We start from the raw sequence: 25,987 nt of genomic DNA on the forward strand, positions 1-25,987 counted from the left end.
GGGAAATAGCTGTGCAGATGATTCAGTATATTTTTCTCTCAAGTACTGGCTTAGCTCACTAAAACTAAAAGAGTTATTTCTCTCACAGCATTTAGAGCTTCTAAAATTGCTTGTGTTACAATTTGCTACAAATTTCAAATGGTAAAGTTTTTTTTGTGTCTAAATTCAGTTTACTATATGACACTAAAGGCCACAGAAGGCTTATTGTGCTGCAGTATGGTAATGATATTTTAACAAATGTCTTTCTTTAAGTGATGCAGCATAAATTGTCACTCGGCTTTAGGTTAAGAGAGGTTATTTCAGAGGCATGGGCACTTGTCATATACCATTGCCATGAAAAATTCTTGAATGAATTTGCTGATGGCATTAGAAAACAGGTTCTTATTCTAGAAAGAATAAGCATTATTAAACACGCTGAAAGTGCACCTGAAAGTTTTTTGTTCACTGATATTTCAGGGCAGCTCTTTCCCCCTACTTAGTTAACGTGCCATGGTTTCTTTCATAGATAATTTTATTCTAGTTGGCATTTGGCCTTTGGATTAATTGAAACAGAAAGGGTTAGAAATTATTTAATTTCTTCTTATGCCAATAGTTTCAATATTGATATTTTAATTAGCAAATAAGCAAAACAGTCCTCAAACTTGTCAAGATTTGCAGCAATGCTCATAGGAGGGAATGTGGGTGAAAAAGCTGCTTCTTCAGACAGAATTAGCTACGGAAGCATCAGGAGTTCTCTGTGCCTCATTTGCACTAGTGATCGTGGTGACCAGCACCAGGAACTGAGCCTGAATTACAAATATGTCAGTCGAGACAAACACCAGAATACCTTTTCCATCTTTTTCTGTTTGCAACAGACTTGTGGGAATGTTGGCACGTTCTTGTTCTCAGGTTATACAGGGAGTGGAAGGCAAGCAGTTCAGGAATTAGTCTAGTCTAGACTGAATTGAGGAGAAATTACATGTTCTTCTTTATTTTATTTTAATTAAAACTTTATTAAAATTGTACCATTTTGGTTGTGATAGCAGGAACAGGAACACACTCTTTCATTACAAGCTATTTTTGTATTACACTGAATGCATCAACTTTGTGGGATCTACTAGAAAAAAAATTAATTTCCTGGATGAGATATTGATACATAGATACAACTTAACTACTTAGTTTTCAGTAAAGGTGGATAGGAATTCTTCAACTACAGGATCAGAATTGCTTACATTTCTTTGGAATTTATTATCCAGTACAACCATGAGCTGTCTGAGCCAATTTTCTTTGGAAGAGCACCTAATATTTCTGAAATAATTTCTGGTCAGGATATATATATTGTAAAGAGATTAATACTAACACGGTAACTCCATTTCCTTCAGGCATTGTTCAATGAGGAGGGAGCTTCCTGCTCTGTGAGACATCAAGGTTTTCAGTAGTCCTGGATGTAACATGCTTTTAGTCTAAAGGGGTTTTTGTACCTGGTGAGATCCAGGTGTGCTGTGATGTCTGCAGCGTGTTCAAGTCAGGAAGACCTCATGAGGGCTATTAGAAAGGTAACTGAGAGAGAAGACATCATTTTTTCCCCCATAAAGACTCAATATACAACGATGGAAAGAATAGATACATCAAGCACAGTATGGTACAGATAAACTATGGCTGTCCCAAAGTAGCTAAAATCAGCTTCTCAATATCACACTCATTTTGTCCACGAAGAATCCTAAAATAACCATTTTCTCCCCAGGATTTTCCCCAGGAATTTGCAGCAATCTAGAAGTAAACAAAACAGAAAAAAAAATCTATTTTAATTTTAAAATATTATTTTAAAATGCAGAGTGCAAAATGCAAAATTAATAATTTGTGTTAACTTCCTCTTTAAGGAACAGAGTCTCTCAGATTGGGTGCACTGAGAATTAGTGTTTGTCTTTTTTTGATTTCGAATAATTTGTTCCTTTTTCAGTTTGATCAAAATTTAAGTTCCAAAATCAGGGTTAGTAAAAATGGAATAGTATTTCTACAAGACAGTTTGATACATTGAAGCAGAAATCATTACATGAATATTCATATATTTACTGCTGAAAGTGGTTATTGAAACAACAATGGTCAGAATTCCAACTAATCTGTCAGAGATGCACCAAAGATATATTTATATATAGATACATAAAAGCTGAGTTTAAAAGAATGACGTTTTTTTCAGGTAGGCTATTGATTGACATATTAAGAAACTTATTTTCTGATGAAGTGTCAGTAGTCTCAGTTGGTTTTGCCTTCGATATCAATGAAACTACCTCCCACAAGCCCTGCCATCAGCTGTGTAAACATCAAAGTACCTTCAGATGAACACAGGAATAATGGGATGAGCTGTTAGTCATAGTCCAAGTGATAAAATTTGACTTATTCTAAATGGCTTAAAGGAAATTGTCTTAGTTTGATTGGTTTTAGTTTGGAGGGGCTTATTCTGATGGCTGGATAACAATTTCCAACACTGTTTAAACAGAAAATTTGTCTTTTCCAAATATTTTAACAATTACTATTGATTAATTTTACTGACTTTCATTTGCAGACATCAAAAAGAACAGACTCTTCATAGAAATTTTAATAACATTTGAAAAATTGAATAAGATTTGAAACAGAAAAGGCAGTGTAGGAAAAACCACAGGTACAGGTGGGATGAAGCAGGCTTTGAAATTGAGGTAGGTGATGCAATAGTTTGAGGGTCAGCATGATAAAAGTTGCCAGAGAGGGAATAGAATTACATAGGACACTTTAAGGTGAAGGAAAAAAATCGATGCAGAGAGAGTAAATAAGTAGATTTTAGATTATCTCTGCTGTTGAGATATTTTTTTCACCTGCTTCAAAACACTGCCCCAAGTATTCACTTACCCAAAACTTCTGTTTCTGTCCATTTTTGTCAGGTAATGCTCCCCACCTTTTAGAAAAGAATGGTATTTTGATGAAACAAGCAGTAAGAAAACACAAGCATTAGCTGTAATGATTATCAGTGTCAGAACAAATCCTGAGTAACAAACTCTGATGATTCAAGTCAGGTTGCCTGCTGACTTGCTAACCACAAGTCAAATTGCCATTAGTTATTACAAAAAGTTAACACAAATCTAGTTTTAGTTTTTCATTGCAAAAACCTGTTTTCATTGACAGAATCTCTCTTCTGGAGAGCTTGCCTGATGAACTGAACTGTGTAGGAATATTGAAACTATTGTGAGCATATTTCTTCAAATCAACTGAAGATCCCTAGCCACATTTTTGTTAAAAGTCTCATCCAGCACCTTTACAGAAATAGCTGGTGGGTTGGGACTGAAAATATTCCTAGCTTTTCTCAGATTAAATTGGACTGCTGACAGCCTAATCTGTTTCATTGAGGGGGGAGGTGTTGGTGATTTTGTAAATCTTTGAGGGCATGCTAACTTTTGTGGAAATATCTGTGAAATCATACAAGAAATTTTCCCCACCTGCCAAGTGATAGGATTTTCACAGAGGTATAGCTGTAGCTGAACTGCTTAGTATTCTGATTTTTAGGTCTCACTTTATACACAGGGAGGAAGTTCCAACCCAATCACCTGGATGTATTTCAGTGAGCAAGAATTGCACTGCACACCTTAGGTAGTTAAGTCCACATGGGTTTTCTGCTGGACCTTAAAGAGCTCTGTCTTGTTTTTAATTTCTACAAGGAATGCTTGTCTAGTTACTATTCACAGCTCATCATGCCTGGGTGCCTATGAAAGGGCACAGATAAACAGAAAACCAAAGATATGAACTTTTAGATGGTTTTCCCCAGTGTGAAGTTAATCCTAGGGTATATCAAATGCCATTGACAGGGTGTTTACTGGTGTATATCCCATCAACGCTGCCTTTTTGAGCTGTATTTGCAGTGCTCCAGCCATTTTCAAAGGCAACCAGCAAAAATATGATGAGAAATCCCACGCTGTGAATGGGGAAAATGGGATTTTTCTGTCATCCTTTTGTTTGAGCAGCAACAGTGACATCAACTCTCCTTGGTTAACAGTGAACCATCATTCACATGGAATACCTGTGCTTTCAGCCAAAGGGAAAAGGGAAAGGAAGATAAATTGGTGACTAGCAGAGAGATGAAGTGTGGATTGCATTTGCAAGCACAAATTGTAGCTACTGATGATTAAATTCAAGGAATCATAAAAGCAATATTTGCCATAATGAGCCTGGAATGCAATTATTTTTCTTTTAAAGAGGCCTCATGATGCATTTTCTTTTCATTACCACATGAATGTTCAGGGATTTTCAATAATTACTGTTTCTTTGCCAAATATTTCGGATACAATCTGTCATGATCATAATTTTTTAAAAAATGTTGTAGGCTTTTGAATTTCATATCAGATTCAGATTTACTTCTTTACTCGTTACTATTTTACTAAAAAATATACATCAGCTGTAATGTGAAAATCCAATATTTACATTAGTCTCAAAGACAGAAAATTGCCTTGAATTGAAATTCATGTACTCCTGCATTTCATACACATAATTTCTCCTGCTTGCTTGAGTATGATGATATCCCACAGGGTCACATTCCTGTGATTAAATGTTTTTCTAACATTTGTTATTTTCTAAAAGAGACAACTTCTAATTTCATACATTGACAGGAATTAATCGATTCTTAGAAATGTTTCTAAATAAAAGAAGACTTATAAGCCATGATAGAAAAGGAAACTTTTTTTTATCCTTGACTATAACATTTCCATTAATTTACTTTCCCAGGGTTGTATCATCATAGATACATAAGCACTTGAGATATGCATTTTATTTACAGTTTGGAAAGAAGACCTGCTTTCTCATTAATCAATGCCTATGGGTATTCATCAAATACTCTAAATTAAAGTAAATTAAAATCTAGAGTGCAGCCAGCAGGTCAGAAGAAGTGATGGATTTCCTTTTTTTGGGACTGCCACTGTGTCCAGTGCCCAGTCCTGAGCTCTCCCGCACAGGAAAGGCATAAACAAGCTGGAAAGAGACCAGCAGGAATCCAGTGAGGTGTTTGGAGCACATGATGTATGAGGAGAGGCTGAGGGAGCTGGCTTTGTACAGCCCTCGGGAGAGAAGGCTCAGGGCACGTATTTGTTGTCTTCTCTGCAAAGGGTGGGTAAAGAGAAGATAGAACAGACTCCTCTGATACGTTTTGGTGGTCCCCCCACTGCTCCCCTTCTACATCCCCTACAGTGGAGGTAGTGATGGCTGCATCCAGCTAACTCTAGACAGCATTCCTGATCATCTTCCCTGCAGAGCAGCAGCTCAGAAAAATAAAAAAAAAAATAAAAAAAAAAAAAAAAAAGCAAAATCCTGGAGGAGTTTCATGAGTAACTGAACTCCCAGTGGAATTGGTTACCCAGTGGAATTGACAGAGACTTCTTGAAAGTGACACGTTCTTGGACAGCATCCATTAGAGAACAATACTGTATTTTCTGGAAGATTACCAAAAAACCTAATCACACTCTTTTGTTTGCTTTTGTGATTATTCCAGCTTGATATTTACTCCCAATGAATGCCATTTTAAAAGCAAAGAGATGCTGGATCTTATTGGACTTGTACAGACAGGGAATTTCTCAGGGTTATTTTTGCAAAGCTTTAGGTCACTAATGTCCCTACCTTTGGTATTTTTTAGAAACCCTTTCAACCTTATGTTCTGGTTTCCACTAGAATAGAGGGTTTTGGTTTTTCTCTCAGTATTTGTTACAGTACTGTGATTTGAATTTGGAATGAGGGTGATGTTGATAACACACTGATTTTTCAGGTTTTGCTAAGTAAGGACTTTTTTATCCTTTTGTCTCATGCTTTAACAGTGAAGAGGAATGCAAAATAAACTAGGAGGCACCCAAACTGGGACAGGTGGCTGGAAGTGACCAGAAGCATATTCCACACCACAGAACTCGTGCCCAGTATGTAAACTGGGGGAAGTTACCAGAAACGTGTCCAATCTGGGTTCAGGATGGGGGTTCTGGTGTCGGTCAGCAATTGCATCATACAGCACTTCTTTTTCCCTTTTTGTTATCACTTGCCATTATTATAGTATTTGACATTCCTTTTGATTATTAAACTGATCTTATCTCAATCTACAAGTTTGACTGCGATTTTATCCCCCATTCCACTGGGGTGTGGGGGGAGAGAGAAGTTGTTGAGAGAGTGACTGCTTAGTTTCCAGCTGGGCTTAAATCATGACACTATTTCATATCCAAACTTCCTGGTTTTATTTAGAAGAAAAAGAAGAGATTTTTAAGAAATCATTAAGAAGATCTGTTTATCAATTACTGAAAATTACTTTTGAAAGGGAGTTTTCTTCTCTCTGGCAAAAATATTCTGTGAGATATACTCCACTTAGCTTTTCCAAAAGAAACTATCATGATCTTCAATCAAAAATAACCTTGAAATTAAAAAAAGTAATTTCACAAAACTGCATTCAATCCCCTTCAGGAAAAAAAGTAAGCAATGTGTTTCCATTTACTCCAAGGAAACCTGCTCCAAGTGACTGTGAAAAGAATTTTGTTGCTATTTCAGATAAGTGGATGAGTTCTTGTGGTCTCATATAAAATGATTTTCATAATTTTGTGTCCAATTTTATATAGCAGAAGCACCTTAACTGTCCTTTTCAGTAAAAACTTTCCCTTGACATTAACTCTGTAGGAGGAAGCCCTGAATATACAACTCTGCCTGACAGGTAAAGAACTAGAATACAGAGACTGTTTCAATAGTATTACAGAGAACATGTTCATAACACACTGATTTTTTACTAAAAAAATACATCAGCTGTAATTTTTCATTGGAAATGTGTTTTATTTTAACATTTCCCAGTTTGTTTTGCAATAAACTACCCCACTAAAATTTAGGTGGACTTCACGAGGAAACCATAAAGAAAGCTATCAGGAAAAAATGTAAGCTGAAAATTAATCAACAAATAAAATATTAAAAGATGGGAAATATAACCTAACACAAGAAAAATGCTATCAGCAGTGGCTTCAAAACTATGGTGTTTTGGCAGGTCACAGAAACTAGGTTCAAGGGTGCTTCCACTCACTTTTGTAGGTAAAATGCTCTTAACAGCAAATACAGTGAAGATTTCTGGAGATTGTGCTAAATAATGTTATACAAAATGTCTCCTTAAGACTGAAGGTATGAACAGAAAACAAATATGGCCTTAAAAATAAAGAGGAATGGCAGGTTTTAGATCTCAAGCTAATTTCTGCAGATTAGCTGTTATTAGTAGAAGTCAATGCTTTGCATTAACCAAGGATTTAAACTGCTTGCTGGACATAAATATATGCTGTCCAAAAACTTCTCATCTCAGTTTCTTCCTGGACTTGATTGTATATCTATCATAATGCTACCCGAGAAAGGAGTTGTAATTATTGTGGGTCATGTCCTGTTCTTAGTGCTGGTTCACAACAGCCTAGTACACTTCAAAAATTAGCAATTTTATCTATTCAATTAGATAAATGTTTAATTCTTAATCTTGTATTAAAAATAAGAAGGTTAGGGTCACTAACTTATGTTCACCACAAGAAAAAGCTTCTTAGAAAGTGGTCGCTGGAATTTGAAATTGTAGTTTTGCATAGACTTTTCAACATGAGAGGTGAGTCAAATTGAGCCAGTGAGCCAAGAGTTAAATCACTCCCACAGATGCCACAGATCTACTGTAATGAATTGTATGAGAGATAGTCTCATGGATTTAACTGCATGAATCATCAGACACTGTATCTTTTCCCCATGATCTCCTCATGTATTTCTCTTTGCTATAAAATGTTTGAGTGTTGCTGTTTAATTTTTAACTTTAATACCTGATGTTGATTGTCTGACAGTGAAAAAGTAATTATTTTTCCCCATGAATGAAGAAGGGAACTCAAGCCCAGGTTTCTTTGTTCAGGAACAAAACAGTTTGGGTTATGACTCTGGATGTTTAAGATGTTACTTGTTTGTAGTTATTTTGGGTGTCAGATCGAGTGAGGACAACTAAGAGAAAAATATAGAGAAAAACAGTCTCCAAAGCCAAAACCCCAGATATCACTAACAGTAGTCAAGACTTTGGACTTTGGATAGGTGAATCATTTAATTATGTATTAAATCTCAGAATGTTGTTGCTCCATCTGGCTGTCTCCTCAACATTAAACCACAAGCTCTTTGCCTCACATATCAATTTTATCTCCATTAGTATGGCTTTTTGTGTTAAACATTCAACCAATGTTTTTTCAGGGCATAGAAGTTTCAGTTTAGAAGCTGGCCAAGCCACTTAATCTGCTGCATTATTCCATTTGAATCTTTCAGTGAATTGCTAATTAAAATAGAGGGGAAATGTGTTTCCAGCTAATGTACATTTCAGTGTCCTCTTATTAAAGCCTTTTGTCATTCTGAGCTCCTTCCAAGCGTTGAAAATCTATCTTGTTCATGAAAGATTATCAAGGTTTTTAATAACATTTGTTTGCTTCCTCCAAGCCTTGAAGTGATAGTACATAGATTTAATTGCAGCCAAAGGCATGGGCTTTTGAGACCTGCCTGGATATTTCAGTGTCATGGCTTCAGCAGTTGCAGCTTTTCAGTGAGGTATGGATCATATATCGTAGCTTGGCACTGATACTAAAGGGGTTCAGAAATAAAAGTCTGACAGATTTTTCTGAACAAGCTGCAAACATTCAGGATGAGTACTTTACTTCACTAACTTTGAAAAGTATTTGTTTGAACTAGAACCACAGCTAATCCATCCAATGTACTTCCTTGACTGAGCTGTACTTTCCTTACCAGACTATGACATTTTATACCAACAAATCTGCCCCAGGTTTACTTTTCCTATAGACATTGCATTTCTTTTCCTAGATGGAACTAAGAAAACCAGAAGACTAGAAAGAAGAGAAAATAAAATTTAAAAAACCCAGCCAACCAACCAACAACAACAACAACAAAAATTGCAGAGAATCTGGTGGAGAACAAATATGACAGGTTTGATCAGAAATCCTAGCTTAAATGTACAGATCTGAAAGAAATCTACCATCAAGTTCATCTTTGATGTGAATTTAGTCTTTTTTTATTAAGAGACCTTGAGATAAAATTGACAGTTTTGTATGTCATTTTTCAGCCATCAATCTTCTTTAAATAGGAGCATGCCAATGAAAAATGAAAATTACCAAACTAATAGTTTGTCCTTTTTAGTCCCACTTGCCCTTTTCAGTTTTCACAGAATCACAGAATCACAGAATTTCTGGGTTGGAAGAGACCTTTAAGATCATTGAGTCCAACCCATGTTCTAACACCTCAACTAGATCATGGCAGCAAGTGCCACATCCAGTCTTTTTTTGAACACATCGAAGGATGGTGACTCCACAACCTCCCTGGGTAGATGATTCCAGTATTTGACCACTCTTTCTCTGAAAAACTTCCTCCTTAATTCTAGCCTGGATCTCCCTTGGTGCAGCTTGAGATCAGGGGGTTTATTGAACACAAAACTAGCTCAAGAACAAAGAGAGGCAAAATGAAGGTGCCAAGGTGAGCAGGAGTGTGTTGAGGCTGGGGCAGGGAGGTGGGTTTGGCTGTAGTCATCCTGCCCTACCCATGGAAAAGCTTTGGTGGGTGGCTCTTTAACTGATTTTCATTCTGGTGTCATTAAGAGCTGTAATTGTGGATGTATGGATCCATGAATGCATGTATGGACATGCACACATACATATGCATGATTCTGAAAATACTGCCTTACTATAATATTATGCACCAGTCATTTTGGTTTTAAGCAGCTTTAAGGTGTCATTCCATGTGGGATTTCTGTAATCTAACCTAGAATTTTTCATTTTAGTTATTTAAGTGTGATGTTATCCCACAGTTTTTATTATAGTCTAAAAGGAGAAATCAGATCCAACAAATTCAGCTCACCTTTAGATAATTGAGCTAGAGCAGATGAATATCTATGAAAGATAAAGGAAACATGCAGAGGCATAGGAGTTTAACTTTACTACGTCAAAACTTCGCTGTTATGTATCCCAGTCTCCATTACTCACTTTTTCTGCTTAAATCCCTGTGTCTAGAATAGACACAGAAACTGCCTGAGAGATCCTGCTCTCTTCCAGTATCAGTGGGTCAGTCCATCCTGCCTTCAGATTACTGAAAGCCCTATTTCACTAGACAGACTGACCAAACCCAAACACTCTGCTACCCACAACAGCCCCCACCTGGCTCTTCCACACTTTTCTTTCTTCCTTCCATGCTATTCTGTCTTTTCATATTCTCTCCCTGAGCCCGAGATCCCACAGTACCTCACAGTACTGCACTGGGAGATAGACTCCCAGTCTTGTCACAGCTGGTTTTCTAAATAAACCTTTGATAGAAAATAACTTGCAATTTCCCCTTTGCAGAACAAGGGAAGCCAGTCTAAACATTTAAAATCCTTCTGGTCCAATGATCAATTGAGCAGTTTGTATGTACATTTCTGGTTTTGTACAATAGCTCTTGCAAGCGCCACCAAAATGTTTTTGCATTTTATCACTCCATCGCCTTATATGTTGCACAATTCATGAGCAATTTAAGGCATTTTCAAAAATGTTTCTGAGATATTACAAATATCAGCTTAATAAGGTCTGTCATTATTATGGCTGGCTTTTACAAGCATTGAATGTCTTTTATGGAAGGGATTATAAATAAAAATAAGCCTACCATAAACCTCAGCCCACAAAAAACTGCACATTTTATCCTATCTATCAGCATGTCTCTGCTCCTTTTTGTCTCCCTAGGAGCCATCTCAGCTAAGCAAAATGCAAATATTCATCAGTATTTTTATCTGAAGTACAACTATGATGAGATTCCCATGAGTTTTTTATTGAGGTCAAGGAGTCAACATTTTCTTTTGCTTCCAAGCTATATATGAATGACAAAGAACTTACACCCACAACACATATTTTGCATTCAAATTCATTGAAACTAATAAATTATATTAAAAAGTGATGGCTTAATCCCGAAGACATTAAAATCTATACAATGAAGTGGTTTAAAGTTCATGATGCAGAATCACATTTTATGGCTGGATTTATTATTGCTAGAAGCACCTAGCTTAAGGCTCCATCAGCCTCCAACTTTTTAAGATCTAATTCAATTTTTACAGTTAAACAGGTCTGCAAGTATTTTATATGGCACAACCTTGGAGGTTTCAACATTTGTGCCTTAGACAATTTCAGGATTGGTAAATCTTTATACTGTTGGATCCATTGGATACTTCAGGAATATTCAAATTAAATAAATGAGTTAGTAAGAAAATGCATTCCCCCATATTAAAGTCTGAACAAGTCTGGGATTTCATATATAATATCATCTTCAGTTTTCTTCTTTTTCCTTCACTTAAGTTCTTTTTCAGTACATCAGATCACTTGTCTTTCCTCCTTCTCAGTGTTCACCAGTGACCATTCAACACAGTCCTGTGTCTCAGCCAAGGTGTTCAGATTTTGCTTACAGTGGTCCCTTGCCTAAGGGTTGCTATATTTTCTTTTCACAGCCTGTCAGTTCCCATTTAAATCAGCATCCACTTCAGCACGGAAATACAGAATCGTAGAATATCCTGACTAGCAAGGGACCCACAAGGATCATTGAGTCCAACTCCTGGCCCTGCACAGGACACCCCAAGAGTCACACCATGTACCCGAGAGCATTGTCCAAAGGCTTCTTGAACTCTATCAGGCTGTGCTGTGACCACTGCACAGCTGTTCCAGTGCCCACCCACCCTCTGGGTGAAGAATCTCTTTTTAATATCCCACATAAACCTCCCTGGCACAGCTTCAGGCCATTCCCTCAGCTCCTGTCACTGTCCCCACAGAGCAGAGATCGGTGCCTGCCCCTCCCTCCCCTCACAAGGAGCTGTGATTGCAGTGAGGCCTCCCCTCAGTCTCCTCCAGGCTGAACAGACCCAGTGCCCTCAGCTGCTCCTCATACAGCCTCTTCTCAAGGCCCTTCACCGTCTTTGTTGCCCTCTAATAGTTTAATAACTTTCTTTTATTGCAGTGCCCAAAATTGCCCCCAGCACTTGAAGTGAGGCTGCGCCAGTTCAGAGCAGAGAGAGACAATCCCCTCCCTTGCCTGGCTGGCAATGCTGGGCCTGATAACCCCCAGGATTGGCCTTCCTGGCCAGGGCACTGCTCAGTCATATTCAACTTTCAATCAGGTGCTTTTCTGTGGCACTGCTTTCCAGCATCTCATTTCCCAGTCTGTCTGTACATCCAGGGTTGCCCCATCTCAGGTGCAGAATCTGGCACTTTCCCCTGCTGAGCTTCAGATGGTTGGTACACATGGTTGGCACCTTAGTTATCTCCTCCTCTCTCCCTCCTCCGCCATCGCTTTGTCCCCTGGTGCTATTCTTGCAGAATCACTCATCTGGGTAGGTTATTCTGCACAACGGTGGAGCAGCTTGTCTTAGGGAGGAGTTGTCATCACCCTATGCTTGCACCAAGCGTACTTCACAGCCCTCCCAGCACCTGAACTCAGCCTCACAGCAGCTCATTCCAGAGCTAAAGTATTCAAATTGCACTGCACATTTTACTGTCTAATGTTATTGGTTTCTCACCGCTGTTACCTTAAATACAGATACAAAAACCAACACTTACCATCTGTCCTCCATAAATATATTTTCCTACTTTAGTGCCCCATTTTTCTACACTAAATTTCAGTTTCTCTTTTTCATTGCTGCTCAATATTCTCTATAATCATATGTTTGGGAGTTTTTCCTTTATTTGCCTGAGTCAATACTTTTTGCAGCAGTATCAAAGATGATCTGGCGTAAGCCTGCTGCATCTCTTTGCTTCTATGCCACTGTCAAGCACACTCTTGTAATCTATAGGCAGCAGTTTCCACAGCCATGAAGGGCATTCCCATGCCCTTCATGAAGATGTCTTCACTAAGATCACAAGCACAAAATTAACCTTATTTTGCAATTTTATGTTCTTGAAGTACTTGTTGAAAATTCAGTAATTTTCCTAGCACACATGGAATTATTCCTTATATGATATTCTAGACCACTGATAAAATATTTTCTTGAGATTCTACAGTCATTTTTATGTGTATTCACTCATTGATTTAATAAAAATTCATCCTTGCATACTCCCTTCAGGGCAAAGAATGAAGCCTTGTGGTGTGTTCAGTAATTCAAGCATATGCGTTATTTGATGCTTGTCTTCTTAACATAGTGGCCTGGTCTACATTTGAGAGGAAATCCACTAGTGCACTACACACATGCTTCTGAAGCAGTTTTCCAAATAAAATCAGCAGCATCTCAGCAGCATTTGGTTTCTTTTCAGGGCACAGAAAGCCTAGAGTGCTGTGCCAGTAAACTATGCCATTTAAGTGGGAGGTCACTGTCAATTTTCATGTTTCTATTTGCATTCTCTTTGGCAGCATATTTTAAGAAAATTATATCAACTTTGTTCACAACTTGGAATATTTGTGAATACCCAACCAAGTATTTTTATATGGTATATGTATATGTATATGTACATGTACATGTATATATATTTTTAATATATGTGTGCGTGTATGTGGGTTTTAACTATATATATATATATATATATATATATGGGGCTAAATGGTTTATTCTATAAAAACTATGTTTGATGGTTTTGAACAAATATAAGAGTAGATTAAGAGAGGATGGGTCTACACCTCTTTTCAATACTCTCTAAAATTCATAGACAAGGAAAAAATGAAACATCAGTCCTATGCTGATGAGCTGAAACATCAGTCCTATGCTGGGAGCTAGCAGTGTTCCATTTGTGACAGTCAAATCTTTGGTTTACAGACTGGTCATTGACATTTTATTACACTCATGACTGGCAGAGAAAAAGGGTAAAAGAATGTGCTTTACTCACCCAAGGAGTTTGACTGAATGAGTTTTCCATTTAGATCCTGCTTTCTGGGAGTGTCGATATATTCCCTCTTTGTAAAGGAAAAAATCTTCATACACTTTCATTATAGCTGAAAAACAGTAGGAAAAATCACAGTCAGCAAACATAACCTCTGTTATTCTTTGCTCCTTGCATTTTACCAGTGGAATTCTTGTTGTGCATGGGATTGCATTAAGTGCACTTTGCAATTCCACTAATAGCATCAATTTCTCAGAAGTATCCTGCTCTGAGTGAACCAATGGAAATACTTCAACAAAGTTCTCTCTATGGTCTCTTATCAAGTTTGTCAGTTTTCCTTGTCATGGAAACTCCCTCTCACTGACTTCTTCCAATGCACCAAGAGGAAATATTGCCTCGTGAAGGCTTACATAAATTTTGAAATCTAATTCAATAAAATTAATTTCCACAAGGTTCATATATAAACTACTCAATTAAGACTAGCATCTCCATATTCAAGAAAAGCATTTAACAGAAAATGTATATCCTGTGAAATATAGTGGAGTGAAATGCCTTTTTCTGAAACTTAAAGTTCATCAAATACACAGTATTCTCCTTAAAGAAAACTGAATTGTTTGTATGCATATAAATCGTGACTGCTAGTTAAAAGTGTGGGAAAAGTCACCCCTTTTTTCATAAAAATGTAAGGTGAAAGAGCTGATGGACTGAATTTTGTGCAAGAAAATGAAGATTACAAGTTGCATTTTATGCCTATTTAATATTTCTTAGGAGCATCATTCGTTTATTAAGAAAATAGTTCTGGGTTTCTTTCCACATATGTTCTGCCACCATTACTACCATTTGCTTTATGGTGGGCTACCAGATCCCGAGAAATGAAAGCATTTTTCAGGTCTACATTACCTTTAGATTCCAGTGAATTAGAAGCATTAATTATAAGTTTCATTCCATTTTGTGATTCTAACTGCCACACAGCTTAGAACATGAGAATTAGTGAAATCCAATTTCCTAAAATCGTGCACCTTGGGAGTCCCATAAAGTACAAGTCTCACTGACCATTTTTTATGTGGTTGGACCATTTATAACACACGTGCCTGGTATAGATCTGCAGTGTCCGGTAAGATGAGATCATGCTGCCATATTTTCTGCCTGGCATACTTACAAATTTCTTTTTCCTACCTGAATATTTTCATAAACTTGAAGAAAATTAACTATCTATAAAAGAACCTCTATCATATTTGGCTGAAGATATGAAACAGTCAAAAATTTTAGGGGATAAGAGAGATTTCTTAAAACATGGTTAAATTAGGCCAATTGCCTTGCCACAGACAAGCCTGATATTGTGCCCCCTCCCCATCACAGCTTGGTGAGACCTGCTGCTCCTGAGCAAAGGCTCTCCTTCCTCTCTGGGAAAGGGGAGTCCCATCTGATGCCAGTATGCCTGCTGCTTAGGCCATCCCATGGTCAAAACACCCCAAGGCTTTAGCTCTGACACCAGCCATGGAGCCACGGTGTCTCAATGGACTCAGCCCATCTGTTTCTTCCAATGCTGCTGCCTTCAGCTGTAAGTACAAAGGAGAATAAAACTTGTGCCCCAAATGAGACACATTCTTGTCTGTGAAGAGATATCATACCTAAATTTTTTCCATTGAAACGAAGTAGAAATTTTTGAAGTGTATTTCCAGAATAACTTTAGTTTATGTGGTAGAATTTTATCCATGATTGTATATTATATATACTTTGCACACCTGGGCACATGTGTACACACAGATTTTTATATGTGTGTAAATATATTTACCCATGTGCATGTAATACCTTGTAATCAGGACCTAAACAATGATATGGTCTGGATTTAGAGTGGTCTGGGTGCATGAAGTACAGGATGGACAAAGATGATGGTAATTCTAGATCTAGCACTGAGATATTTTTATTTATCTAGTCGCTTTGTTCTGATGCAGACTGTGACTTGGACAGGACAAGGTGATCACAGTCCACCACCTAATTTTGTTCCTTCTCACACAGGAAAGACTTTGCATTTCCCAAAATGAACAGATTAATTATTAATGAATCAGAAAAGGCAGCGATTTTCATAAGATTTAGTATACTTCATGCATGGGCTACTTCAGTCATGCTGAGCTTGTCAGATCTATGCATATAGATGCAGCAGATTAAAAGATTGATTCCACTATGCATTCCCCTGCATAAAATGCTTAAATAGGATTTTTTGTCTCTTTTTAATCATACAAAGACATGAGAAATTAAAACTAGTTGCTACAAAAGGAAACAAAGTTTAGCTTATACATTAATATAGTCAAGCACTTTCTACAGATAATTTTCTTCATATTTTTATAGATTTACTTTCTTTAGCAAATATAAAAATTTTTACCAAGATCATAACAGCTGAAATTGTAAGTTTTGTGGGATCAAAACTGTGATGTATTGCCAGCAATGTGTTAAGCGTGTCTTTTAATTGAGACTGACTAAGGTGTCAGAGAGGATAATTTTTCTCCATCAGCCTTGTAACTGTCAGAGTATTTCCTAAAGTCCATGAAAAAAAATGTATATGGGCAATATTAGGATTGTCCATCTAAATGTTTTGAAATTATTGGTGAAATTTCACTATGTTTACTTGAAAATGGATTTCTTAAAATCTAGTATTTCATCTTTGAATCAAAAATTGCTAACTGTTCGGTTTCTGTACCATGTAAGACAATGATGTAGGTCGAAGAAAAATTATCATTCAAACTTGAAAGCTGTATAACATAAAATCTTCAATTATATTCCTAAACCTGCTGCTTCACAGTTGTTAAATTTTTTTTTTCCTTAACTTTGAATATGTCCAAAAATCCAAATCCATTCATCATCATGATCTTGAAGGGATCTTGAATATTTCCCAGCTATTAAACTTTGCTTAGTACATTAGAAAAGACTGTCCCTGAGCATTTTGTAAGTTCGTCAGAAATGACAAGTGAATGAATAATGGAAACCCCCTTCAGTATTTGAAGATCATTTGCAGAAAAAGTATGATATGGTTTTAAAATTAGACTTTTGCCCTGGTTGCATTTGTAATATGGGAAGATAGAAGAGAGGATCAGTGACAAATTACAGGGTCATAACTGTGATTAATTTAAAACTCATATTATAGCCAAAAGAAAAAAGAACAAGTGATTTCAGTCAATGATGCATAGTCTCGATTATATGCCGTTATGTAGATCTTGATTTTTCTACAAACAACATTACCTTAACCTGATACACAAAAGCATTATATTAAAAAAAATTGAATTGTTGAGTAGCTAAATCCTAACAAATGGCTGAATATTGATTATTTCATGTGTAAAATTTAGTACTAGCAGATTTAATCTAGAAGAATGTTTGAGGTTTGAAGCTCTATCTTGAGGATTCTTTATATCATTTTCTAAAACTGGCAGAAATTACTGTTTTTCCATCTAGATCAAATGGAATGTGGGAAATAATATTTTCCTTGAGCAAACAAACAAAAAAGACTGATGATGTTGATCTTGTTAAGTCTGAACTTCAGATTAATTGCAGCTGCCCACATAAAGAGCTTTAAGAAATAATTTCAACTACATGATGCATCAAAATGAATTCCATCTCATAATCAAAACCATTTGAATAATAAATTGAAGATTATGATAATTCCTTATATAATTAAAGGCAGTAGAAATGCAGAAGTCACCTGAAGTAAAATTCTTTGGGTTTGCATCAGCCAGCCATCCAAGAGGGGTGGAGATCCTGCACTGTGACCATTCTCCATCATCCCAAGCCCCACATCCATCAATCTCTAGTTACACTGGCCTGGGCTGTGAGCAGGAACCTGCATTTTCAGCTGGTGCCAGCCCCTTACATGGCCACAAACGGATAGTATCCAGGGTAAAAAAAAAAAAGTTTGCAGTTCCCTACTCAATGCTGAGTCTCTGAGTGAAGTCTCTGTATTTCTGACCTCTAAGAGGTCAGAGATCTTCATTGCAAAGTTCAGCAGAAAAATTCAAAACTAGTAGGCATCAACAAGAGCATTTGGGCTCTGAAATGAGAAATTCTGGGGTATTTCAGTACTGAATGATTTGCTGGAAGGCCCATATATTTCAGCATTGCCTTCAGAGGGAGAGCAGGTCTGGTAGGCTGGCCCTAGCTGTGGGGGAATCAACCCCAGCCCTATGGAACCAAGTCTGGCTAACCTTTAATTCCATAAATTGCTATTTCACCAATGACCAAAGAACTGTCATGAAAAAAGGCACACAGATCTCCTGCACACACATTATGCACAAATTTTCAACATATTCAGTTCAAGGTCATTTTACTCATTACAGGCTCTGATGCAGCCATGCTGCCTTTAGGACCACTATTTACCCACCAAATGTCCCTGGATGGACTACAGTGCATATGACTTGTTTCTCCACTGTGGCATATAATTTGCATTTTCTAATATTTTGATACAAGGTCATTGCACAGTCTAACTATTTCAATAATGCTATCATCCTTTAAACTTACCATACCTTGCACTGGTCCTCTCTCCTTGATTTCTTTCATTATATCAGTTTCCTGACAGGAGGTGAGAGCAGCAACAGAGACAGCAAGGGAAGATAACAGTTATTAAATAAAATTAAAACTCATACTAATTTATCATTACATATATAGTGTAAGTGTACCTTTGTACTTGTATTTCTGCTGGAGAATATTTGGTTTACCAAATTAACAAGACCTTCAGAAACATGTTTGGGAAGAACAACTGCACTATTATGACAGCATACTTTCTTTTCTATCTCAAATTTCTAGGGGACCACAAAGTATCAACTTTAAACAGATGATGTACAACTGAGAAACTATAAAGAATTTCAACTCATAGGAAAATTCAAGGAGAACATAAAGGAAAATTCACAACTCTAGTCTTGAAGTGAACATATTTTAACCAAACCTCAAGGGAGTGAAATTGTTGAGACAACAGATGAATTTCATTAACTTACTTTTGAGGACACTCTGTAGTGAGAGGCACACCGGTATAACCGATTGGATTTTTCAAAAGCATTGGGACATGGCCCATTTGTATGGTTTTTTCCATATTCACTTGACACATAACACTGATTTTCAGCTAATGGCCCCAGGTGTTTGTTCCAAAATGATGGATAACAAGCATATGATACAACCCTGTTCAGGTAGTTAAAAAAAAGAGTTGATAAGAAGCTCACTCAAAAATTTTTGCCATTTTACTTCAAGATTTTAATTATTTTACAACTGTCGTTTATCAAGTAATACTCTTCAGAAATGTAGATGGCATATTTTCAGCTGGATGGCATTTCCTTCAATTAATATACACGATATTTATGACTAAGTTTCCATTACAGTAGTCCTCTTCCCACCCTTCTCCAAAGAGAGATAGGGTAAAAAATGTGTTTAGTAATTGTCACCTGGTACATTCATCTCATTAATGATGCGTGAAAGCTCACACTGAAAAAGATCAATAATTTACCAATGTTGTCAATGGGCTTCATTTATCAAAAATGGCTTGTGAAATGGGATATGTGGAATACTGTTAGACATTTCTCAAACAATATACACATTTCTGCATTAATGCCATGCAGGCCTAGGAGAGGGTTTCTTTTACAGAGCATAATCCAATATTTTGCTGAAGCAGAATACCTTAAAATAGTCAGTCCAATAAAAAGCATTTGTATTTAAGTAGCTCGTCGATTACACCGGAATTTCTGAACCTGAGGAATTGAAAACTATATTTCTACACAGTATGGAGTAAACTATGCTTGCCAGTGTATACTTAGCTGCCAGGAGCTTCACAAGATAAGCCCATATATCCTTCAGCTGTTTTGAATAAGAAATTGCATTTCACCATTAGCATTTGGTGGTAGAAAATCTGAGAAATCTTTTTCTTTCTGCCCAAAGTAGAGCACATACAGTAGCACACTGGAGCTGAGTGGTAATCCAGATGAGATCTCTTAGTTCAGAGTCACGTTTGAATCTTTTCACCAAGCCCAGTTTCTGCAGCCTTGATTACCACAATTGAACATCTCTCTGCTGAAGCACAATTTCGTATGTGCTGAAGTACAATGTCGTATGTGCTGAAGCACCAGCACACCAGTAAACATCAAAAACACTTCAAGGAGAAGACCCTTCCATAAGAGTCATAGAAGAAAAACAGAAATAGATGTGAATATGCACAAATATAGATACATATATACAACAATAGTGTTAGAAACAAGCAGAATCCGGGGCCAACTAGGAAAACTCTGTAGTGTGTTCATACATTCTTGACAGAATTCATTTGAAGTCATGTCTATGTGTTCAATCTAATGAAATTTTTGTGGATTCATTGCATTTATGTATTTGAATTGTGAGATAAGAAAATAATCCTAAACATTAGAATATGTTATTTGCAAGCTGGCTAATAGCAATAACATCTTTCTCATACCCTACAGCTGCCAAGAGCCTGAAGTACAAATCAGATGAAGTCCTATTGTGGTTGGAAGCACTATTTACATTCATGTCTAACTTTTATACCACCTGAAAATGAAGTGTTTCTTCCTCATTCTTGATGAATATAACCTTTTTGTTTTTCTTATTAGTTAAAATAGATGCTTTCAAGAACACTTATTTCTCCCAAATTATGACTTGTAACTGAAACACTTAAAACTAATGATAATTAGTAATAGAATACATATTTATTCTTTAATTAATGGAGGAAGACAAAGTGATATTTAAACAGTGTTTCAGCTCCACTTACAGCAGATTTCACTGTTAATTGAGTGTTTAGTAATTCTGAAAAGTCAGGTCTCAGCACTTGCCTAGCTTCCTTGAGCTTTATGGAAATCTTTTTCTGACTTTACTGGGGATAGTTTAGGTCAGCACTTGATTTTTCTGAAAATCTGTCAAAAACCTGAGCTGAGCACACTCCCGAAATCAAAACAGCAGAAACTTTAAACAGCATTGAACACCTGCTGTGATAATTTACAAGGCCCCACAGAAAATCAATGTGTTTTCTCCCTGTTGCAGGGTATGCAGATAATGACACAATGATTGCAATATAACAATTCCTAAAAATAAGTCACCTGGAAGTGTGTGGAAGCAAGCACTATTTGACAGGGCTCATTCAAAAGACACTTCTAACTTGTCTGCCATAAATTTCCAATATTTTTGCATTGTCACAGGTAAAAGATTATGGATTATGGGGTTTACCTACAAAACTGATTAAATTATGAGTCCAGTGAATCAAAACTTTTTAATTGTTGTTCTTGATATTATTTGCTCTTGGCTACTGTCAGAGACAGCATTGGGCTAGATGGACCCAGAAGTGCTGTTCATCTGTTCTTCCAGTATCTGTTCTAAAGATATTTGGATATTTCCCTTAATGTGTTTATTTGCATCTGGAAATTTTAGAATGGGTTTTGAAATATCATTTGAACTTGAGGAAAGAAAAGCAAAATGTAGAAATGTTTATAAAAATAGGAAAGTAGGGATACTTTCATGTGTGGTACTTTGATGACAAATCAATGGTCAGGATAGCAAGCAAATGTCTGTCATAGCACAGTGATGTTGTCCAAGCTGGAGCTAGCTCCATGGCAACAAAAAAGCATAATAAATGACTAAGAAAATAATCTTGGATTGCTGAGATTTGTTGGAGATTTCGATAGCTTCCAAAAATTCATGATGGTTTTCACAACTGCCCTTCAGATTCTTTTCTGAGATGATCAGCTGCAAGAGGCTGGTGACTGACATGAGGCTGAGCAATAAGCAAGTACTTGGCAGTGTGAAGGTGAAAAGACAGTTCACAGATGTGCTGCGTGAGCTGAGTGCTGTGGCTCTGTGTTTCCAGGCCCATATCAGGCAGAAAGCCTGCTCAGCACACCACTGTCACTCTGCTACTCAGTCAGGTCAAACATAATGTTATTGCATTCACACCAGAGCAAGCTCCTGTGAGGGTACAGCTAAGTTGATAATGATAGTGCCTTGTAGAGCTTCAGCCTGCCCTGCTTTTCTTTTTAAAATAAGCTAACTAACTCTTTTATACTTCAATTGCTTCTGTATAACAGGCCATGTCACTAACCACAGTGCTCAGGTAAAAATAATACTACATTCTGGCATGGGAAGAATTTCATTATTATGGGGCTCATGGTAGTTGTGCCTGTACAGGGGTAACAGTCAGAGGAAACAGAAAACTAGGAGATTGTCCTGTCACTGCATTCTTTACAGTTTTTCCTCTAAAAATAAGATGGTCCAACTGTTCTGGAGATAATGCTCATAAAAATTATTCTCTCTTCTCTTATCTATACCAGCAATTCTCATGCTCCTGTTTTTAACAGGCAAGAAAACCGTTCAGAGAGAAAGTGTTGCAATTACTCTCATAAAAACATGAACTACTGAGTAAAATGAGACTGTTTTTCTAGTTAAAGAAAAGTATTGCAGTTAAAAAGTGCTTAAAATTAAAATGTCAAGTTATAACTTTCATTTCTTCATTAATGAAACCTTTTCCCTTAGCTCCTGGGGTGCTAAAGGGCCTTTGCTAATCACTCAGCTGAAGGATCTCCTTCTTAAAACCTAAATAAAAGCCAGTTTAGTGTTGAAACCCTGAGAGAAAAAGATAGAGGAGCGCTCAAAGTAAACTCTCCCCATAACAATACAAAGTCCTTGTCATATCAGAAATAGTTTGATATACTTGCAGAAAGCAGAATTGTCACTTGTATTGTGTGACAGGTCTTCTCCTGGATCCCCAGAGTGCCATGTCAACTATGACACATCACATCCAACATTCTTCTGCTCTTGACATGCTTTGTTTGTTTGTTTGTGTTAGAGATAAAATCAAAAGCTGACAGAGAAAACACCTGAGATCCCTCAGTCTGTCATTTTCAGATATAACAGAGTAAGGGATGAGCTTGTGCGAAAGCAAGACAGGAAATAGATTTTGGTATGGAACAGAAAGGATAAAAAAATCCTGGTAATGTGAGAAACAGCAGGATTTTATTATATGGTATCTAAAACACAGTTTTTGAACTTCTCCTGGAAGCCATGTCCAGGCATACAGGCTTCAAGGAGTGGACTGAAATCAGGATCTGTCGATTTACCATGACAGGTAATGATGATGTGATGAGACAGCCAGACCATGATGAAATGACTGGCTCCAGAGAGAATAAGGAAGCAGTACCTATCATTTACCTTGTCTTTAGTGACATTTTCAGCATAGGTTGCTGTGGTGTTCCTCTACTTTGCTGGACTAGGTAAATTGCTTACAAGGTCAGTTGTGGACTGGCATGTTGAATGGTTGACAGATCAAAGTGACTGGTGTCTGTTTAATAATGGAATTCCCCAGGAGACAACACAAAAGCAACACTTTTGTATCTCTATTAACAATCTGGACAGCCAGATGTAAGGCACCTTAAGCAAGATTTTGGAGAATGTAAAACTTTTAGGGAGTGATTAGAATGCATGGCTGCTGTTCAGAGTAGTGTTAATAGGCTGAAGAAACGAGCCTGACAGAAATATCCTGAATTTCAACAAAGACAGATGGCAAACCCTGCCTCTGAGCCAGAACTGCCCAGGTACTGTCAGGGCTCTGCCAGTGTAGAAAGTCATTTAACAGAGAAGGACATGAGGTCCTGAGAAACAGCAAATTGAATGTAGGTGAGCAGTGAGTGCTCTTGGCAAATGTGGCTGGTCAATACTGGGCTGTGTTACCAAGAACATAACCAAGACATTGTGGAAAATTTATCTTCCCCTCAAATTACTACTCAGCAGATGGAGTTCTATTTTCACTTATGTGTTCCCTGGGAAAGACACTGACAAACTGAGCAAATCCATTGGAGGGCACTGGGAACTGGAGCTGAGGCAGCTGGACTTGTTCAGTTTAGAGAAGAGAAAGCCAAAAGAGTATATCATTCCTGTCTTCAACTACATAAGGGGAGGTATAGAGGAGACAGAACAAAACTCTTGGAGATGCACAGTGAAAAGCTGGAAGGAAGGTACTGGTCACAAGTTTTACCAAGGAAAATGCTGACATAAGAAAAAAGTTTGACCATTAGTCAAAAAAACTGACCTGCTACAAGAAAGGTTGTGGAACCACCATCCTTGAAGATACTCAAAATGTGTCCAGGGAAATGGCCTAAATAGCCTGATCTAATTTTAAAGTCATGCTTTGAACAGAATGTTGGATCAGGTCACCTCCAAAGTTTCAACCAAAATAATTTTGTCATTCCATAAATTATTATATCCCATTTTAAAGTTTCTAGCTTGTTTGGGGAATTTGATAGCTCTTAACTCTGCTTAGTCTCATCTGAAGGAAGAAGGATCTAGGTACAATCCTTAATAGAGTGTTGCACCCTGGAATAACCTTGGAATGAGAGGATTACAAGTTGCTTTATTGAGAAAAGATGTTTGATTCTTTTGAATATTCACAGTGTTGTCTCATGCAACTGGCTGCTTACTCAGGGTTGTTTCATATGAAGAGCCTGTATCCCAAGAAACAGAGAAATTTTAAGTACATTTTAAGTACAGTTTTGTCTTATTGCAAATTAAGCAAAAGTTTCAATTTAAAATAATCTAAACAGACAGATAAATATTTACCCATGTGTTTTCAGATATCTCCAGGCACCATCAATGCTTCCACCATTACATCCATGTTGATTCCTGGTATCACAAGAGATCAAGTTCTGAGCAGAAAGGTTGTCTGTGATCTGACCCTTTGAATGAATTGCTATTCTGTCTGCTGCAACACCTGTTTGAAAATAATTTTTCTGCTATCAAAATCAAGTATTTACTCAAAACTTAGCAGTTGTTTTTGTGAAATACCACCTCAATATTTTCTGTCTGTGCGGACAACTTCACTAAACAATACTGATATAATCTGTCCAGACTTTTGTGAGAGAAGATTGAGAAACTGCAAAGCATCATGAGCAACTTTGCTGTTATATGACAAATTCCTAGATTTACTGGCTATTATAAATTCCCAAATACCCAAATATTAGATGAGATTAGCATAATTGTCTGTATCATGTTTGTAAATGCATATTCACATTTACTTGTCTTCAACAGAAGAAACAAATACTTCCCAATACTTTTCTGCAGCTGAATCTCTAAATCTCTTTGCTTTCTTTTCAACCTTTCTTTCCTTTATGCGAGGGGAAAGAAAAAGGAAAAAAAAAGAGCAGTCCTATGAAGAAGACAATTCATGACTGGAAGTATATTTTGGTTTTATTACAAAGAATATTTGGAGATGTACATATTGTAATGTAAATGTGGGACTCTTTGTACCTCTTTCCCTTATTACACAAAATTATTCCTCAGACATAGATACCTTATCTGAATTCAATCAGATAATCATGATTCTTAGTACTTATATATTTATGAACTGATTTAAAGGCAGACTAGGTTAATTAAGTTGTGGGTGAAACTCAGGTACTTCTACTCTCTTTATGAATTGACAATGAAACAATCATTAAGCCTCTTTACAAATCATTAGCTATGAATGAATTTTATTTGTATTACTTTTAGCCCCACGTTTTTCAATTTTGAAATAAAATTTTAAAAAAATCTCTTGAAATCTAAATACCTATCAAAATCAGCACTAACTTTGGTGAACACTGAGGAAGACTTCAGAAAACAACGTTGCTGACATCAGGCAGCAACAGTATTTTGTGCTTTTCCAAAGTCCCATGATAATGAGTTTATTTTCATAGGTATAAAAGGTTTTGGAGTACTTACAGAAATTATTCATGGTAAGAAAAAAATTATACAGCAGTGCTTTTCTGTTCATTGAGCAACAACTAATCTTGAAAACTCTGACTGAAAACATTAGATGCACCTAAACATGTGAAGGCATCTCACACTACATAGCTTTGAAAATAATTATGTGAATTAAAATTAAAGTATTTTTTTGCGGAAAGGAAAAATGAGACACAATATCTGCAAATTCTCTCCCTCGGTGATCTCTGTTCATCTCTGCAGTTATCTGTCAAAAGAGCTGTTACAAGCTCTCTTGGTTTTCTCTTTTTAAAACTGCAGAGGATAAGATATGTCAGAAAAAGAGCACGTTCAGTCTGGTTTTTTCAGGGAGCTGGGATTAGCTGACCTTAAAGCTGCTTTCCTTTTCTTACTGCTGTGACTTAAAGAAGCAGTTGCAGAAACCTGCACCTGTGAGGACC

General features: G+C 36.9%; 1 protein-coding gene across 1 annotated transcript in view; it reads right to left on the reverse strand.

The window, feature by feature from the left end:
• Positions 1-943: 943 nt before the first annotated feature.
• Positions 944-25,987, reverse strand: part of TINAG (tubulointerstitial nephritis antigen) — a 38,994-nt gene continuing 13,950 nt past the window's right edge. Inside the window, exons 6-11 of the mRNA XM_063150674.1 lie at positions 24,411-24,561; positions 18,812-18,992; positions 18,344-18,389; positions 13,839-13,944; positions 2,863-2,908; positions 944-1,749 (exon numbers count right to left, since the gene is read on the reverse strand). Coding sequence (XP_063006744.1) covers positions 1,633-1,749; positions 2,863-2,908; positions 13,839-13,944; positions 18,344-18,389; positions 18,812-18,992; positions 24,411-24,561 — 647 coding nt within the window. The 3' untranslated portion in view covers positions 944-1,632. The remainder of the gene's footprint in view (positions 1,750-2,862; positions 2,909-13,838; positions 13,945-18,343; positions 18,390-18,811; positions 18,993-24,410; positions 24,562-25,987) is intronic.

Source organism: Melospiza melodia, chromosome 3 (genome assembly GCF_035770615.1).
Source record: "Melospiza melodia melodia isolate bMelMel2 chromosome 3, bMelMel2.pri, whole genome shotgun sequence".
Taxonomy (NCBI): domain Eukaryota; kingdom Metazoa; phylum Chordata; class Aves; order Passeriformes; family Passerellidae; genus Melospiza; species Melospiza melodia.